This window comes from Argiope bruennichi, chromosome 9 (assembly GCF_947563725.1).
Source record: "Argiope bruennichi chromosome 9, qqArgBrue1.1, whole genome shotgun sequence".
Lineage (NCBI taxonomy): Eukaryota > Metazoa > Arthropoda > Arachnida > Araneae > Araneidae > Argiope > Argiope bruennichi.
Genome location: NC_079159.1, coordinates 32,792,904 through 32,814,516, shown reverse-complemented (window position 1 = coordinate 32,814,516; position 21,613 = coordinate 32,792,904). Strand labels below are relative to the sequence as shown.

The 21,613-nt window shown below is 29.2% G+C and overlaps 1 protein-coding gene across 5 annotated transcripts in view; it reads right to left on the bottom strand.

Moving 5' to 3' along the window:
• Positions 1 to 21,613, bottom strand: part of LOC129983687 (cyclin-dependent kinase 14-like) — a 162,622-nt gene that overhangs the window by 77,623 nt on the left and 63,386 nt on the right. For all 5 annotated transcript variants that reach the window (XM_056093272.1, XM_056093275.1, XM_056093271.1 and 2 more), the window contains exons 3-4: positions 15,528 to 15,574; positions 5,338 to 5,548 (exon numbers count right to left, since the gene is read on the bottom strand). In XM_056093272.1, coding sequence (XP_055949247.1) covers positions 5,338 to 5,548; positions 15,528 to 15,574 — 258 coding nt within the window. The remainder of the gene's footprint in view (positions 1 to 5,337; positions 5,549 to 15,527; positions 15,575 to 21,613) is intronic.

Genomic DNA, 21,613 nt, shown 5'->3' with positions numbered 1-21,613 from the left:
GATATTTGATATCAGAAAAATTAAAAATTCCTAAATCTGATTGCACAAGTATTTTGATTCATTAAATTGTGATATGTTTTCATTAACCATGTATATTTTGCAAACTGGCAAAATAAATATTATTTAGTTTCGATTTAAGAATAATTACAATTTTACTTGCTTCAATTAGGCAAATGTTTCATTTATATTTATGGAGGGAACAATGAATTTGAAGAATTTTTAATTTCTATCTCAAATCTATAATTCTCTAAACACCTCTAGTTAGTAATGTTCAGTACGTCATACTAAATTCTTAGATTTCTTTCATAACAGAAACTCGCATGGTTATATTTTTTTAACAGAAAACTTTGTTTCCCATCTTTTATTTCATTTTTTTAAAAAAATGACGAAAGAAGTAGTAATATAATAAAAATACTTTAAAATTATCAAATTCTTATAAAAGTCTATTTTTTAGCTTCTCGTATAAGTAGTATACAGAAAATATAATAATCGACAAAAATTCGAATTCGAGATTTTGACAAATCTCCACGTTTTAGACATCCCTGAATTCGATACACACATTTTTGGAAAATGTCTGTCTGTGGCAAAGATAACTCAAAATGCTTTGAGTTAGAAGATTGAAATTTGATATATGGTCTTTACACAGAATTCTATAGATTTCTATCAAATTTTGAGTAAAATCTGTTTAAAAGAAGTATGTCAGTCCGATTGTACGAAATAAGTTAACAAGATAATTAAAAAACGAAGAGAACTAGATAGATAAAATTCGGTGCTCAGGTTTAACATCTATAGTGTAGACACTAGTCAAATTTTGAGCCAAATCCAATAATGCGTTGACTGTTGATCTGAACTTTCAGAAACATATAAACGCGATAGTTCAAAAATGCTTCGATTTAAATGTATCAAATTTGATACAGGATTTTGTGAATACAAGGACTATTTTGTATCAAACTTTTTTTTTTCAATCGGTTGAGAAAAACATGTCTAAAACACAGATTCGATTTTTGGATGCCATTAACGTATGCCAGGAATTAATCGCCAAGGATGACGCGATATATTCAGTAAAAATTCTAAATTCACGCTAAAATATTGCAGTATTGAATAAAGACAATCGAATCTCCATGGCCGAATGGTCATGGCACTGGTCTCATAATCAAGAGACCGTGGGTTCGAATCCCGCTGGAGACAATGTGATTCATAGTATATGTAAATATTTAATTCCTTGATTTTATGTTTTCCTTTATTTCATGTTCCAGAAGATACTGGCCCTTTCTTTAGTTTACCAGACAAGTGTTCTGGACTTTTCGTACTGTCTCCAGAAAAGTATTCTGGAACTTTCTTTGCTAGTATAAAAGCAGAAGATTTGTCAGTCACTGTGTTCAGAGTTAAATTAACAAATTGGTTTAGCTCTACTTCTTGAGTGTGTCATTCAGTTCTAAACTAAAGTATCAACGTGACAATATTTTGTAACTGTTATACGCCAATGCCATTTAAGGCGTTTTCTGGCATGACATGTTCATTGGAGAGTGTTCAAAAATGTTTTGGGAAGTATACTCCCCCTTGTTTACATATATGTAAGAATAATTCAAACTGCTTCAAAAAATTAAACTAAATTTATGATACATTGAAACGATAAGAAATTTACTCTTTTCAAAAACTATACATTTGAAGGAACGTTATAATAAAGTTCCATAATATAATAGGGTGATTTTTAACAATGTATTGTAAAAAAATGCAAACTGTATTATTAAATACCATGACATTTGGTTTAAAATTAAAAAGGAACTTGCTGAATAAAAAGCTGTTGAAAAATAAATCAAGCAGGATAGAGCAATTTTTTCTGTCTAAAAGACAGCCAAGGAAGAATTTAGCATATGCACATCATTCATCATTTCAGCCAAGGTCAAATGAGACATTTGCTTTCAATTCAAATGAAAAGGGACGGAAAACTTTTCGCAAAAGCAGCAGACTGTGTTCTGCTAACCTAGTTTTGTTCTTATTTCTTGAATATAAAACTTTCCATGTGACGTAACAGACACAGACACAACAAAAGCAAAATATAAAAACGCTTATAACGAATAAATAACTCATGGACTGTCAGAAGTTTAACAAATCAGTCTCAGTGGGTGACATAACATCCGTATTTTGATTACTTCTGTCAAAATCAGGAAATGCATTTCTGAGGTAACAAATTTCATGATGAATGAATGTTACTTCCATGAGTTCAGTAGTTTGACTTATAATGAGCTTGCAGTTTACTTAGTAATCCTTATTACGTATAAATTCATTAGATTTAGGTGTTGCAAGATGATTCCAGAACAAAACTGTTAAATATATTACCAAAAAAATGTTTCAATCTTAATTGTTTCATAATGTTTTAAATTGTATTGCCAAGGACTAAAAAAAAATTTAATTAGATTAAATTTAACAACAGATAGAAATAATGAAATATAAGTATTTTGAACAAATTAGATGTCCAGTTTGCACAGTTAATGGTGATTTTCCCAATAGGTTTAATAACGATATGTAATTCGAATTTATATTTCAATTTGAAAAAAAGATATGCAATCTATTTAAAAAATAATCTGAAACATTGTTAAATAGTATTTTTTAAAATTGATAGACGGATAAAGTAAGAGATTATATCTCATATTTTAAAACCATAGCAAGCCGTGAAAAATGAGATTCAGGAAAAACAATTGAAATTTTTTAAAAATATATAATTTTTTAATAAAATTCTTTTTTTTCGCTTATGGATCTAGTAAAAATGCCACCACTATTAAAATAACAAATTTCTTTAATGACACCGTTTCTCCCCCCTAACATTATGATGAATATCAATAACTGATGTAAAGATATTACAACCAATGATTGTATCAAATTCTCAACAATTCTTTATAAAATTCTTCTCTAATAACGAGCAAATCTCGTGCGAATTGAAAATGTTATCTTGAGCTCCTATCTTTCTCGAGTAAACTTTTTTTTTACTATTAAAGGTTTAACAGAAAGAGGTGGATATTTTTGCATTTGTTTAATCGTATGAAAAAGGAAATTCAAGTAATGTTTGATTTAAGAGCTCTCAATAAATACTTCAGCATTCGTCCAAAAAAGTTACTCTGAAATTTTATTATTTGAATGCGATATGAATCCAGGAGATTGAATTTATATTCAAAAGTGGATTTCGAACAATCAAAATATTATACTAAATCCCAATGGATTAATCTTTCGAAAACGGCTAGAAAAAAATTCTCAAGTCCTTTTAAAATAATGATTTTTATCGAAGGCAAAAAAACAAACGTTTCCCTTTGTTTCAAGTCATTAATAGAGGAGATTTGTCGTCGTTAAAGACCGAATGAAAAACTTTTGTATTCTCTTTTTAGCTACCAACCCATTCACGCTGGTTAACTCGATCTAGTGAAGCTTTTAAACGATTGACAAGTTGACTAGAGACTATATTTCTAATACGCTAAGAAAGTTATACTCATATGGTTTAATGGTTCTTTTGTTGTACCAATCCGAACACAGTAAAAATAAATCCAATGATATGGTTATGGAAATAGTTCACACTGTTTTTGGATACCGTTATTGTAAAATTTCTTAGTTTTGCATTTGTAATGTTAGTGAGACAAAAACTTATGAAAAATGGAAGCATGTTCCACATTTGTTGATCAAAGTGATCCGGAGTTCGTTAGGTAGCAATTGATGCAAAATTTTGACTTAACTCTTACACGCATTATTTTGCTTGAGAATTTTCATAGAATCATATTATTTATCGCTTGGAGGAAAGCATGAAAAATTCTCCAAGGCTTAACATCAGTTTTTGAATAAAAAATCAGTCAAAAGAAAACCGCCATAGGAGAGATTATTACAGGCTTAATACCACTTTTTGAATTAAACTGGTTAAAATAAAACTGCCATAAAATACAGTAAATAACCTCCTTCCACGAAATTATATTTCTCACCCATATCATGAATTAATCCATTAAGCTAAAAATTGGAAAACTTTTATACATACGGAATCCGTTTATAAAATTCTATGCATCATTTTAATATTTTATTATATTAAAAGTCAGCAATTTTCAAATTTTTTTTTAAAATTGTATTTAACCATGCCATTTTTGGTGAGCAGTTAAATTTTTTTACTTAAATAGACAGTTTATAAAATAGTTTATTTGCTTAAATAGACAGCAATTAAATAATGCTGCATATAAATTATTTGTAGTTATTGTATTAATTTGCATTATTGTATTAAATTAATTTGCATTATTGTATTAAATTAATTTGAATTATTGTATTAAATTAATTTGCATTATTGTATTTTATTGTATTAATACTAATTATTGCTTTGTATTATTTTAGCATCAATGCTAAAATAGTCGTAATTATAATTATGAAAAATGACTGAAGTAAAAAAATGATTATGAATTCTTACATTTAAGTTATTTTCTTTCAACAAAGGGCATGCTGTAATTCCAAATCTTTTATGCAAATTTAACTTTTATAAATAATAATACTGAAATATATATTCGATCATGAATAAGAAAATATTAACATTCCTAATAAGACTTTTCCCGCTTTATTTCTAGAGAAGACTGGTCAAAATTTCGTCAATATGACTTTGAATCATGACGGCAAGATGGACGATTTAGGTGATTTGAAAGTCCACTTTTAATAAAATTCAAGTTCGAAAACATCTGTTCAAAAATAAGTTGATGGAAAATTGACAGAAGTCCACATACAGGAAAATTTTTATTGAATATAAATTCATGAAAAACATTTTTACTCTGATAACATATCATTTTCTTTGGTTTTTGTGTTATTTCAGTGTGAATATATTTGTTTTAATTCGTGATGTTGGTGTTTTTTTATCTTTAAAGAAAAGACTTATAAAACTAGAATAGTAAGGTTTAAAAAATAATTCAGGAAACCTTTATAAGATTATTAACATGCCTACTGCCATGATTCAAGCCAGTGATTGCGACCATTTGCCTAGTTATATGACGAGTTAGAAAGCAGGTGTTCGTCACAGACGACTCACATAGCAGGTAAAAATAACTCAAAAAGTGCCACATAAAGAATTAAAGGGATAATTGCAGCTCGTTTAAACTCACAAAATCGCAGATTGCCGATTCCTGTATCAGACCATTGGTGGGAATGCATTTTTTACAGCCTCAAATAAGTTACATCACCAAATAAATGGTTAAATGCTGAATATTTGACTACATCATTATAATTTGGCAAGAGGAGAAATCATATTCTATCATTTCTGTATTTTTCAGATGAATTTTATTAGTGAGAACGAATTATTTGAAAAAAATCTAATATGAGGATTTTTACCGGATTTTCCGAACTTTTTGAGGTATTTATCTAGGTGGCTGTGACTCGAACTCGTCCGCGGCAAGGGTCGGATGAACGAGGCCGAAGGCGGAAGGACATTGCCATTAGGTTCCAGCAAGGATCGGATGTTGTCAACAGGTTCCACGCATGCTGTAGACAGGACATCGGAATGACTGGTGGTCACCCCGTTCACAATCATGGCCTCCAAGTTCTGGAAGAAAAAGAAAACGTATGAAGTTTGTAACTTACAAAATTCATCGTTCCTACAAATGAATTGATTCAGAATTTTCTACAGACACATTTTTTTTTTGTAATTTAGATGAATATAAATTGCATTTTACTTTATGGGAAGGTTTCAGCATTAAAAAATTATTTCATTTAAGAATTGGAAGATGAAAATCACAATAGAAAACATCAAAATATTTTGAAACCATCGGCAAATTTGTGATACAACATTATTTACACCGAATTTTTCTTTACAAAAAACAGATATCAAAATTTCATAATGATTACAAATTACAAACTATTATTATCATCAATTAAAGAATGGTTCTTTTCATTAGCTATTCGTTGATTATTACGAGAAAATCGAATATCAAGAATGTTAATTTGAGATCGCATTTCTCATCATCATTTTTTGTTGAAATTTTTCTGCCTGGTAAAAAAATGAAATTTTTCTGACATCTTCTACTGAAAGCATATTTTTTAACCAGACTGTTTAAGATTTGTCCTATCCCAAATAATTAAAACTCTGAATACATGGACTCCTGATTTGAGTTAGCCGCTGTTTTGCTGACATAACCCAGAATATCAACAATGCTCATCAATTAGATTTTGACACTATCCCTATCAACTAATGAATCTCTGGAATTTTTTTTTTGATAGTTCAACATTTGTAACTTTCTAGACGTCCCAGTACAAAATAAAATGTAGAAACGGTCATATTTTTATATAGTGCCTCATTTCAAAGTTCATGAAAATGTAACATATGTAGTTGTATAAATACTTTATCGCTCTTGAGATGCACTCTGTTAATAACATAAGAAAAGTAGAAAGCAAACTAAACCAAGACAAAAACAATTATAAAAATGACAAAAAAAAATATTTTAAACACTTCACATCCGGTAAGAAATATGATATACCATGCGAAAACGAAGACGACCTTGGGTTGTTGCGTTGTTCAAGTTTTTCTTGATAGTCTTCCTGGTTGATGGTAACACATTTAAAACATGTATATGTAAACATAATTTTGTAGATAAGTGGCCGAAAAGAAGAAAATTTCAAATTTTAACTTCAAATTATTTTATCCCCAGAAATATAATTTGTATAAGGAAAAAAATCGGCGACGAAAACTGACGACTTAAGCGATGATAAAGATTAAATAAAATTAAATAAAGTGAATTAATAAAATTATATAAAGTGATTAAATAAAGTGACAGAATTTTTCCCTTTTGTGGTTTTACTACGAGAATCCGATAGGGATTTCGTTGGTACGTGTAGACTTAGGAAAGGGAATCTTAGGTATCTTTGAAACAACTGCATAGGTGCCAGAGATTCTTATTCCCTTGCTAGCTGCGGGGACATAAAAAAGAAAAAGGATTTTTTAGAGCGCATGTTGACATAAATAAAAAAAAATGGGATTTAGATCAGGAAATAAGAGAAAATTCTAGAATAAAAAATAGAAAATTAATTAGGATTTAAATCAAGAGATGCCATTAGGTATATTTCTGAAAAGGATGTTGAATTTAAAAACGTTTTGAGGTGAAATTGATAGAGAATCGTTTCAAATCAATTATTTGTCGGCATCATGCGAATATACAAAAATAATCCAGAGTTAATTAAATAAATTGTTCAGTTAATTACGCAATCTGTCATTAACTTACAAGTCACTTAATCCATTTCCACTTAAATAAATAAAAAAGTACTTAGAATTTGTTACCAGATAATTAATATGGTAATTTAACTTCACGAGCTGGCGTTCTGCATTATTCCGATGACAGCTAGCTAGCAGCCAGAGTTAGTTCAGAGGGAGAGATATCAACCGAGAAGGGTTGGATTGGAGCTAGAAAATGAGAAGAACCTCTGAAAAGGCAGAAACTGGACTTCTTGCGTAGAAGAATTCCTCAACAAATGACTAATGTACTACGTATAGGCAAAAGAGAACATTCTAACCAGCATTGTATGTCCTTTCTTATGTACCTTCTCCATCATTGAATTCTCACTTGTAAAAATCATCATATTCACCTTTGTTAGTCAAGAAATAAAACGATTAAGCTGTCCAAGTGGACTGATGTATTAAAGCCCATCATATCCACATTAATGCAGGCATAATCCAAATATTAATTTGTTCAGTTTATGTTCAAAATGCAAGTATGTATGTAGTACTGATCTCCAAATTCCTTTCTTCGCTTGAAACACACCAAATACATGCATGCGAACAACACCACAATTCAACCGAAGAAAACAAGGGCATGATAAATATGCTTTCTTTTCTCACCAAAACACACAACCATTAGCAGGTCTGCCCTTGCGCAAATCTCTTTATCTCCACACTCTCAGTATACGTCATTCCGGCCCCAGCAAATTACGTGGAATATTTGTGGAGGGTATATTTCATCTTGAAAAATACACTCTCCACTTCCAAATGTGCTTAGGAGGAAAGCAATACGACTATGGTCTCAAACCTCATCTTGAGGTGGCAGTTCTTTTTCTCCAGAAGTATCCACAAGAGGATTCCAGGAGCATCTCCATATTTATAAACACGTGTTCCGGGGATTAGGCACGTGTCCTGGGGGTAGGCGATAGGGAGGGAGGTAGATAACATCCATTCATCATGCTTGATCTTCCCGTTATCCCCCAGCTTTTCTCGCCCTTCCCTCCCCCCATCACAGAATGGAATTAATTTTCCTCTTCCGCACCGGAATGTACCATTGACAGTGAAGGGGGAAGGTCTAAACAGGATTCGAACCCACTTCAAGGCATCAAGGACGAGCAAGTGATGTTATCCTGGACTATCAGTAATGCGCATTATTTAAAGGGGGAGAGGCCCTTGATTAGAAGAATGAAGGGTATGAAGTAGTGACACGTTCAGTGATGAATCGGAGATTGGAATGGGGGTGATGCAGTTTTAAATGTTCTGTGACGGCAACCAGGAAAAATATTTTCAAAGAAAAAAGTAAGCAATGCAGCATGAATGATTAAATATTATAAGAACATCAACTTGAAAAATGAAATCAATTCCTAATCATTTGATGTACATGATTGAACAAACTAAAGAGAAAATACAAATAAAAATATAATCACAAAAATTGGAATAAAGAAAATATAATAAAAAAGAAAACAAAAAGTACAAGAAAATATTTAAAGCACACGCGAACACCATAAATATGCAGTATTTCATCCGCAAAAAGAAAAGGTTATATCCATCAGACTGTTTGTTCTTTGTTTTTAATGATAAACATTTTCTTTAATTTTTTTTATTTATCTTTAATATGTTTTCCATATTTGGTTTAGCTTAGCTTATTATAAATTTTTCTTTTAAATTATTTATATTGTTTCTTCGCTTTTTCTACCTTTCCAAAAACATTGACCACTTAGCTTTCCACGGTAGTCTACTACAGCATTTAGGGTGAAGAAAGTATCTCTTCAATTAATCGTTTGTAGGAAAATCATAATAGCCATTAATTTCCTCCCTTGATGAACAATTATTGGGTCGATCGCCTTGACTCTCATTTTGCTTTACATTTTATTTTCACCTTTACTGTTGATTTACAATATTATATACTATGTAATAATTTTCGATGAGTTTAGGAGCAATTTTTGATTTCATGGTTTTCTGATGAATAGTTTTTGTTGAAGATTTCTTTGAATTATAGAACATCGATAGTGAATGAATGATCGATGAAACCACTAAATATTGAATATTAATCATTTAATAATCATTCGACATTACATTTTTAACTACTTTTTTAATATATAACTACCTCACAATCGGCTCTATTATTAGCTAATGTGTAGAAAAACAGGTCCACAGCGTTGCTGGATTGCCAAATGACGTTGCTTGTAAATACGAGTGACATTGACAGTTTTGGGTCAACCATTGTATTATGAAACAATGTGATAAAAGAAAGCATATTTATTAATTTATGTTAACAATGGGAATAACTCTATAGCGATAAACTAAATCGAAAATACAGTTAATTCTCTATAAAATTAGTTGGAATTGCCAAGAATAATTTCAGATTTTTTTACCATATTTATTATCGCTAAAATTTTAAAATCTATTATATGAAAGTAATCTAAGTTGACTCTCCGTATGATTATATGTATACAATAAACTAAACATTTAAATAAAAATATTAATACTAAGTGGTAAAATTAAGAAGTAAATTGACTATTCGTGAAAGATAAACGGAAGAAACAGATTTCATTTGCCTCTATACAATGGAGAATCCATATTAGTTTAGCTATCAGTTGAAAGTAATGATATCTGAGAATTACAATAATCAGTATAAGAATTTAAAAAAAAATTATAAAATAATTTGGGAAATTTAGGGTGATTGAGATGAGTGAGGATAGAACCTGGGACCTTGTGGTTAGCAGTCCAGTAACATAACCAGTATACAAAAGCATATGCTCGTGTAACGTAGTTAACTGGCTTATACGCTATTCATCACAGACTCTCCCTCCAATGAGTCAGAGGTGAGACGAACGATATGACTGTTGAATGGTGATGTATTTTGACTGTTGAATGGTGATGCTAAGCGTTATGGCGAGCGTTTGTGGTTGCTAATGCTCCAAGTGAGTCTGACGGCTTTGGTTTGCTATGGGTAGATGGCGTCACAACAGCTGTACGAAGGTTGAAGGTTCATCGTCCGAGGTCACCAATTTAGGCGGTATGTGATGAGCGAGGATAGAACCTGGGAACTTGTGGTTCGCAGTCCAGTAACATAACCATTATGCAAAAGCAATTGACCGTGTAGCGTAGTTGTTAACTGCTTTATATGATATTCACCACAGAAATATTGGCTTTTTGATATTACTCCATTTCCAATTTTTGATAAACTTACACCAAATTTTGAACAAAAAAAAAGTTGATTCTCCGTATGATTATATATATTCGTTAAACTAAACATTTAAATAAAAATGCCCATGTTTAAAGATAAAATTAAGAAGAAAATCGACTATTTGTGAAAAAAAACCCCGGATGAAACGGACTTTATTTGCGTCTATACTATGGAAAATCCACATTTGTTTAACTATCAGCTAAACGCAATGATATTGCAATAATCAACACAAGAATTTTTTTTTAAAAATAAAAAAATAGTTTGATTTGTATAATAAAATAATCTTTTTCTCTTTGTTATGACTACATTTCTCTTTTTTAAATAAACCTATATCAAGTTTTGAATACACAGGCAGACAGACATAGACAGAGACAGACAGACAGAGAGAGAGAGAGAGTCTCCAATCAGTAATGTACGAAGGGGAGGGGGGAGTTTTCCGGCAGTTTGAGAAGAATCCCTTATCTTTTTCAATCCACTTAACGGGGGCGGCAAGCATTGATCATTTTTCGAGCAGAGATAGTCCTTTGTGTCATGTATACCGCCATAACGGAACGATTTCTCTTTTATATACACGCGGACTCGATCCCAATATTTATCATTACCGGATTCCATCCACTGCTGCAAACGATCGAATTCGCCTCCCTGGAGATTCATTATGTCCACCATCTTGGCAATCATCTGCACACCTTCGACTCGAAGCGATAACTTGAGAGGGTGGTTGTAAATGCAACGTCGCAATTCCGTTGACACCTCGAGATTGATAACACTACAAAAGTGTGCAGGGTGGATTGGAACGTTATTGAAGTTGGAACTTACACTCAGAGGTATGGAATGTGGAAGAAGATCGCCAAGACGTTCTGGTCTATAATGGAAGATTGTTCGGGCATTTTTAGTATCGGAAATGCTTCTTGTGGAAATATTTTAAAGAATTTAGGAATTATCTTCACATCTTGACTGGAATATAAAAGAGGAGAGCCCAGACATTCTGCTTTATAGAGAAAGAATTTTTTCCCATCAACTTAAGGTTCTTTTTCCGGAAGCTGGACACAAACAAAAAATTTCTTGATAAAAAATTAATATATTTTCTAAATATTTTTTTTAATTTAAATAATTTAGAAATTATCGTCAACCATGAGTGTAACTTGAATGAAGATCATTCGGACTTTCTGGCCTATAATGGATAGGCATTTAAGTTTTCTCAGAATAGGAAATTTAATTTTTCGAAATATTTTAAAGAAATAATCTTCACAGTGAAATCTAGATGAGAATATCCAGATTATCTAGTTTATAATGCAAAATTATTCTGGATTCTCAGGATCATTGGATATTTTTTCTAACAGACATATTTAGAAAAAAAAATCGAATTATTTTTACATCTTGACTATTATTTGGAAAAAAAAAACAAAAAAAAAACATGCAAACTTTCTAGTCTGTAAATTAAGATCATCTTGCCTTTCTCAAAATTGGGAAATATTCTTACAGAAGTATTTTAAAGAAGCTACGAATTATTTGACAAAGTGATAATTGAAAACAATGACTTAATATTAAAGTTCTATTTATAATCAGCAATGAAATACGATTATCGTTTACATAGTAAATTTTAACCATACCAGAAATAGAAATGATACAAAAAAAGACTATATATTTTAATGGTCTTTGATAAGACGAGAAACATTCAGTATGATTACATCGATTTATGTAAAAATAATTTCAAATAGATTTCATGTACTTAAATTCTTTCAGCACAGATGCTTATAGCTTTTAAACTCGCAGCACATAGCTGAATTTTAACAAAAGTAAATTGGTTTACCTATTCTAATTATTATTTTAATTACCTTTTCTGCAATTCTAAAAATACTTAAATTGATGATAAATAAATATTGGTATAAAAGTTATTTAAAAAAAACATACTACAGACATGACTACTCTATTTACAGATTGCACGATTCAAAACACATAAAGAATACAAGTCCCAAAGCACGCGTAAAAAAGTAACATCACAGAATACATAATTACAAAGTTCAAAATCAAATGTAAATAAAATGCAAATACCTAGCATGTGTCAAAAACAAAATACACATAAGCACACTACCAGGACAGAAGCATGAGCACATATAAACATCTGAATATGCATAGTTAAAAATAATGAGTAGTCGCTTAAAAAAGTAGGAGTCATATAATGAACGCCAGTACCCCAGAGATCCTATTAAGTCTTATAAAATCTATACAAATTGGACCTGTTAATATAATTAAATTTAGAACAAATATTTGGAAGAATACTCTGGGTCCTTAAAGATCTTGCAGGTAAAGCCAAATCTACAGAAATTTTATCAGTGCAATCGATCGAATTATTGATAACTTTAACAAGAGAACACTTTAGAGATAACTTTAACAAGAAAACAAGAAACATCTCATCTTCAAATATATGAGCATAATGATGCGCTTCTTTCAATAATCGATAAAGCTTTTTGAAATATTATTCCAATGCCATGTTTTGATTCTTAGTATGGATATCAAATGTCATTTAATTCCACCAAGGATATTAAGGGCATGTGCGCTCTCTTTTTCTTGGAATTAAAATCATTTCATAGTCAAATTGCCAAATAAAAGAAATTAAATTATTCTTGGAACTTAACATAATTGAATAATCTATAAATTATTACAAATAATACATTTTTTCTGAATGGCATGTTGACATCTCATTGTTTTTATGATAAATTGCTGAAAGAGTTTCAAAATTAAATTTGTGAATCATTTGCATATTTCAATCCGGTTCTAAGACATTATGTATTAAAATTCTATTTAAAAATTCTAAACAAGTCATATAATTTTTATTTAATGCATTGCTATCTGTGGAAACGATAAATACGATGAAGAAGAAGAAAAAAGAATAATTTATTTATTTTAAAAATAATAATTGAGGGCATATTTGAATACTATCCCCTTCAGTATGAAAAATTCGTTTCAAAAATTCAGGGTATTCGTTGTTATCCATTTCTTTCGATAAAGATGAGAAAGATATCCCTGGTATTTCATCCGGAAATACGAACACGCTGTTTCGATTGACCCACTACTCTAAGGGGACCATCCCGGGTAAAAATGATGATGGCTTGCAGAGAATTCCATCTATTTCTTATCATACAGGGAACATCAGGAGTTGGGTAGTTCAAATCACCTACTCTAATGCTTTTTTTCGAAGGAAAAAATAAACGTAGGGAAAGATACTAGAGGAATTCAAAAGCATTTTTTTGGAAAAAGGTTTCTGAGACGAAATACTCTTCTTGAAGGAATGTTCCAATTCTTTATGAAATCTAGCGTATCCGTCTGAAATATCTATTTTCCAAATTTAAAAGCATTCGTGGTTTGGTTCTCTTTTTGAATCCATTCAAATCACGCAATGGTATTTGTATTGACAAATCGGGCGAGGCAGGACCATTTATATTGGGGACGTAGATACAGTATTATCTCAGATAATTTTAATTGCATTGAGGGAGGGAGCAGGTACAGCATTATATCAGGTAATAGCAATTGTATAGAGGGAACAGGTACAGTATTTTATCAGGTAATAGCTCTTGAATTGAGGAAAAAGGTATAGTATTATATCAGGTAATAATACTTGAATGGTGAAAGCAGATACAGTATTAGATCAGAAAATAGTATTGCATTGTTATTGAAATCAAATTCATAAAACATTATCTTAAAAATATCTTAATTTGAATATTATTTTAATTTGAATCCTAACGTTTACTGCCCGTCGCCATTACCTATGCAATAAAAAAATATTAATTAGGTACCTGATCACAAGATATAACAAATAAATTAGCAACATTAATCAGATATATGGATTTTAAAGTCAGAGCCATATATAAACAAAATTTAAAAACTTATAAAAAAAATCAATTATTATCTTATAATTTTAAACGTGCAATTCTTATATAATATAAATTTATTTATTTCGTGTATCTTGGAAACGACTAACAATTTGGAACACATTTTATATTTAAATAATGTTTTGCTTTTTAAGTTTACTATTTAGGTGTATTTCCTGAAAAAAGACGATTTTACATACACACAAATATTTTTTATAACTAATTATTAGAGTAAGTATATTCAATTTCCGCTTCGAAGTGTGGGCAGTGCAGTACAGTGATGAGAATAACATGAATGACGCGTGTGTTGCGTGCCCTCGGTTTGAGAAGCTCTTTTTGCTTTATTTTTTACATATATATTTATATTTAATATTTTTGCTTTTTAAGGTTATCTGTATAGGTGTATTTCTTGAAAAAACGCGATTTTGCGCACAAAATTAACCTTATTTATAACTAATTAATAGAGCCTTTTCTTATCTTTCATCTGACAATGTCATATAGCGCTATCCGAGACACGATTTCACTGTGGCAAAACTGACTGTAAAATATAAGTAATGATAGATAAACTGCAAAATGAATACTGTAATATAGCAGATCGTTTCGTATAACATGTTAAACTAAGCGCATTCGTGATTTTTTTTTTATTTATTTAAAGGACTAGTTCAAATCTAAGTAAGACTGCAAAATATTCGTATGCGATTTATATCGAAATATTTACTCCAAAAAAACACGATTTTACAAAAAAAAAAAAAAAAAAAAATCGAGCAAAGCTCAGTCTTCCAAATATTTTTTTTATATTAATGATAAGCTATGTTTATGTTGTTCATAATTAAAGCTCTTCTTTTCAGAATATATTGAATCATCAGTAGCATTTATCAGAAAAACCTGCAACTTTGCGAATGCCTTAATATAGAGATGGGGAAAAAAAGTTCAGCGAGAAATATTAATTTCAGATATGAACACGAGAGAACATATTGCAGTTAAAAGCTATAATCTAAAAGAATTTTTTTCTGCAACTATTGTTATTGAGCTATACATAATAAAATTAAGGAAAAAACAACTATGAAATGACAAATTCCAATAGTAATTTCATTTGGATAGCATCAATAACACATAAATATGAAAAGTGAAAAAAGGAGTAAAAATAAAATAAAATCAGAAATTTAAAAAATATATATAACACGTGACATTATATAATAAAACATTAAACAAAAAAAAAGTACTTTTTTAAAATAAGAATGTTTGAATACATTACCTCATTGTCTTGGCCGAACTCTGGGATTATTTCTTCCTTTGAAATGGCTGTAAAAATAAAGAAAGAAATATTCAAGTTAGCGGTGTTTATTAGCATTCAGAAATTATCAATAAAGATAGAAAATAATACACATAACACAATTCAACAAAAGAAAATACGGGCATGAGAGATAAATGAATCTATGAAAATAATCATATATTAAGATTTTGTTACGTCGATCTTTTTCATTCTGCAACAATTTAATTATTTTTGAATCTTTATTTCAATTGATCTTGAGATTACAATTGTAATTCTACATCAAATCATTCAATCGATAAAAAAAACCCCGATTTATTCGATTTTCCGTCATCTATGTCAATGATTAATCGCCAATAATTGTATGTTAGATTCAGTAAAAAAACTAGATTGCTGCCAACGATCGACTTTTCATAATTAATGTTAGCTAGCGGTATGCAGTTAATAACAAGTGTAAGTTTTCTTTATTACGAAGCACGCAAGTCTCATCTGCGAAAATAAAAATCTGAGCTGTCGTTGACGACCTTTTTCAAAATACAAATTTTATATAGAATTGTAAACGCCTTTATTAAAGAGTATGCGAGAAAGTTTCTGGGAGAGCCTTCTCCCTAATTTTAAACTGTCAGTTTCACTATTCATATTCAAACAAGAAATAAGGCATATTTGTCTTCATAAACAATATAATTAAATGCTATGAAAAAGTTATGTTTATCTTACGTATAAACCGAAAATTTCCATCATGTAGTATGAGATCTCGTCACAATTTTTTTCATTTTGATATGGGAATTCAAGTTATGCGAAAACACCTTTATGTAAAATTCCACTGTATCAAAAATCATAAAAACTATATGAAGGTAAAATAATGCTGTCTATAATAATTGTTTCAAAATAAAAAAAAATGAAATTCCAATACAATATTATATTGTCAATAATTTTGATAGGATGAAAATTGTAAAATAGCGATGAGATACATCGCGATACTGCAATGCACCATGCAGAAATTAAGATACTGCCCTGCAACATGTAGAAATTAAGATACTGCCCTGCAACATGTAGAAATTATCAGAAATTTTGCAATTCCAATTTTTTGTTGTTTGGTAAAATCAAATAAGAAATTCCGAATTTCTTTGCTTTATTGAATTTTAATTTTCATTAAAATTGATTTTGCTCTTTACAATAAGTTAATGAGAAAAATATTTATATGAATAGTTTTTTTGATCAAGAAAAATCTTTATCAACTCACTGTGAGAACAAATAATACAAAAAAACTTCATCTATTTTCGAAGTATCTAGACATTTTTCATTCAACTACTACAGAAACTACTTTAAAAGTGGAGAGAACTTTCCACCCGTGAGAAACGAAAAACTTTCCCAATTATTATCTTCAAACCACGAGAAGTTTAAGCGATATCCTACAGAGAGCAGCATATAAATTGCCTTTAACTTTGCTACTCTACAGAGTTCAAGTCCTTGTTTGTTTTGTGCTTAAAACCATTTTCCAAGGATGACTGAAAGGCTAGGTTATAATAATATTCTTTGTATTAGCTTTAATTCTAAAGTATTCCTTTTAAATTTGTTTTCTCTTTTAAAATTACTTTCATTAAGAATTAAATTTATATATAGATTTTCGGAGCAACAAGAAAGCCTAGAATTCAAACTTTGACTTCGGTTCATTTTTCAATGCACACATATATTATTTCAATGCACACATATAAATTTTTTTTCAATGCACACATATAAATTTTTTTTCAATGCACACATATAAATATTTTTTCAATGCACAGAAATATATATCATTTTTTAATGAACATATTTAATAGAAATAGTATAAAATCCTTTGTTAAGAAAAATTTTATATCTTAATGTATTTCAGTTTTGATTTTAGCATCAGTTTTTGAACTACATATGCTTCATTTAAATTATTTCAAAAGTTGAGACACATTTTCCAAATTGAAAAACTTTCTGAATTGTCTTCATTATTATACGATTATAAGATATCCTTCAGAAAATAGAATCTAAATCGTTTTTTATTTTGTTATTTAATCGAATTTCTTTTCATGATCAAAAAGATTATAATCAATAAAACGCTTGTATGAAATCATTTGCTAAGAGACATTTAATCCTATTTTGAGATTAAATATTACCACAATTTGATTTATCGTAACATTAAAGCGTTACAACATTCTGAATTAATTCTACTGAGAAAGCAAATGCTAATCTTAACTGAAAAGTGATTTGGAATTTAACAGAAGAATTAATTGGTTTAATATAAATCAGTGCATAAGTAGACGAATTAAAGTATTTGAGGTTTTTTAAAGAAATAAGATAAAATAAAGTTCATACTCTATTTTCTTTACTAAATCAGGAAGTACAACAGCTCGTGCGTGGGACTCAAACTAAAAATCTGAACACTTGTGGCGTTCACGACTTTACTTAAAGTCTACAAGTCTTATGTGGGAGATAGCACCTTTATTATAAACTTTCAGAGAGACTACTCACGCTGGTTAAGGAAATATTCAAATGTATGAATAATTTGTTTTCTAATTATACAATCATGAATAAGATTAACCACTTAAATATACAGAGCTGCAGATTCTGAGAGTAAAACATGAACAGGTGCATTTGACATTAAAATTCAGATAACACGGTCGAGGCAACATTATTTCAAGAGCGAGTTGTCTTTCACTTGAAGATTAGTAATCTGTTAACACGCAATATGTGCAGCCTGCTGTAATGTCTATAAGCTTTAGCTACTGCAATTTCCTTTAAACATATTAAAAAAGAAATCGTCACAGTTTTATTTGAATATTTCATAGAATATTCTCTAAAGAGCCACACATTATAAAACCAGCGGCTACATCATATTAGGCTAAAAATATTCACATTACAACAGAATTTAATAAACCATTATATCCGCAAATATTCCAAGGATGTCTGGTAAATTGTGATTAGATTACAGAGAAAATTCACGTTTCTATTTTTAAAAAAATTAAAATGCTAATTTCAGATTTTCCAGATTGTTGAGTTTTGCAGAAATATGAGCTATATTTATAAAGATTCTTTTAGAGATTCCATAATATGAAAGACATCCAGAAATAAAATAAAACTATAAATTGTACTAAAATTAAAATATTTTCTGCTAATTTCGAAAACATATATTCTTATTATCTTCATTTATTTTAAATATGCTATTTTTAAAACTTGAACATATGGAATTATTTTCAATATGTTGAAGAGTTTAAAAATAACCCTTCCTTTATACAAATTTTTCTTCGAGACAGATAAACATGCTATAATTAAGAAAATTTTACTCTAGGCATATTCACTGATTTTAATTATACTATTTTTAAACGAAGAAATGGAATAATTTTTCAAAGTTTTGAATATAAGCGTTTTTTATGAAAAATTTTCTTCGTGGCAAATGTCATTCGCTCATATATTTTATTATTTAAATATAGTTACGTATTTAAAAAAAATTAAAAGTGGGAAAATACAATTTAATAAAAAGTAGAAAGCAATTTTTAATGAAAAATCTCACAGACATTAGAATTTTGAAATTGTAAAATTACAATTAAAAAAACTCCAGGTAAATTAGAATGTTTAACACATTTATGATATTCTATACTTAATGAATATTTTCAGGAATTTACGTTTTCCTTGCAGTTTAATTAGCAAATAGTATTGTATCAAACTTCCACGGATTTATTTTTATTTCCCCATTTTTAGTGAAAAATTATTTATTACTTTTCAATAATAAAGTGTCATTAAAAATTCTTTCGTTATTGTTATATTCTACTTTTCAAATTCTTCTGAAAAGAAAAAAAAAAGAAGTTTTAGTCGATGTTGTCACTTTCAATGTTGTTCATACTTAGAGGTTTAATATCTTTACTACCGTTAACATCACTCATGGGTCAAACTTACTTTCTAACTGTACCAAACCATCTATCTAATTAGATGTTCCCTTCTATAATATAATCAACAGAGAGCAAAGAAGGACTCGTCTAATAAAATAAGTGGTTCAAATATTAGGCTTGATCCGTGACAGTGAACATGTTAACACAGATTTTACTGAAAAAACTTTGCATCGCATTTTCACATAATATATGTATTTCAAAATTCAATGGAGTAAACAGTATAAAATTTATAATCACTTTTTTTCCATATTTACATCCAGATGATATATTTTGAATCAAATAGTAAATAAAATATTAATAACAGCACATTAATAATAGTGTATGTTTAAAAACATTTTCATTATTGTTGTCTTTAACATTCAATTTTTTTTTGTCAAAATTAAACAAAATTTAGTTTTAATCAGACTCTTTCAAATATAGGGAGTACCTAGATATATAAAATAGTTTCTTTGAAAAAAGAAATATTTTGTATCACATTTTCATGGTATTTGTCTCAGAATTAAATATTGTAAATCTTATAATAATTTTTTTCTCGAATTTAAAACTAGATGGCGCTTTTCTTATTGAATCTTAATATAATTTAAATTAATCGATTTGATGACAATCAAATTCTAAAATACTAAAATATTGTATCTGCTCTGAAAACAAGCAACTCTGCAAAATTTCAAAACTTTATTGCAAAAGAAAATAAACGAAAAATATATTAAATAATTACCTTTATAATCTATTTACTAAATTCGAGAACAATTGGTTTCAAAATTTATAATATTTACAATATTTATTTATTATATTTAATTTACTGTTACAAACATTAATGAAACCATTTAAATATTTTTATATCGCATCTTCAGGTAGATAGAATTTTCAATTGAAATAGAAGCATACTAAAGCATTACATTACATACACTAAGGCACATTACAATACTGCACGCTTTTTCATTCAACTTTCCAAAAAGGAACGACCGAGTTTCAGAAAAATAATCGACCGAAGGGCTTTCCTTGGGATGAGTCACCCCCAGAAATCGAAACAGGTAAATCGCGTGGGCGCCAGTCAGACGATTTTCCTTGGCTGTAATAACTCGTACGGGACGGTCGAGTTGCAATCATCTAAAATGCTCTAAACCACTAGGCACTCTATAAATAACTGCTACGTCATAAGCGTCATTGATTTCTTTTTTACACTGGGAATTCATCATTACTTTCCTATTTTTGCCTGAGATTTTTCCTTGCATTCTTTTTTCCTTTTTCTATTAGTCGGTGCTCTTTCTACCATGTTGTTTGAGCAAGGTTGCCAACTGAAAATGGTACAGACTGAATAGATTTGGGAGTGAAACATTTAGTATGGAATGTAACCAATGGAGCATGAAAATACCAAATTGGAATTGTTTTTAATGAATATGAGACTGACATTTTTATCAAGTGCCGATTTTTAATCTGGTGTTTGTGATAATGTTTTAGGTCAGTTAATTAGATTAACGCTCCACTTTGCATTGTATTTATTTGAAAGAGGTTAACGGCATGAAAGTTCTTGAAACTTTCAGGTCATGCAATTACAAAACATGGTGCAGAAGCTAAGTTTTGTAATTCCAATTATTTTTTCTTTTTGTAGAATTTTATAAGCTTAAGTTTTCTTCTAACGTTCAAGAAATTATGAATATAATTTTAATGTAAAGATGTAAAAATAATTTATATATTTCAAAACAGTGAAAATTTTTAATAGTTGATCCCTTAGCATACAATGAAGGATGACACGCGTATCCAATTATTGAATTTTTAGTTAGAAATCTGCAATTAGGTGAAAGTATTAAGTTATTGAAAGTGAAAAAAAATCACATATAAACATTTCAATATGTCAAATGTATTATTATAAGAATTAATGTAATAATATCCTAAATATATTATGTAATCTGATTAGGAAATAAAGTAAATTCGTTTTCCAAGGGTTTAATATATTTTTTTTACCAGATTTTGCTAGATATTATTATTTTTAAACTTTAGCTTAAAAGAATAATTAATCTAATTTTAGATATTTGTAAGCAATATGATTAAAATATTTGTAAATATTTAAAAAAAAGTTTTAGAATTTTGTTATTTAATAAATAATAAAATTTTTGCATGAATTTGAATTCTAGAAATAAGTCTATAATTTTTCATAAT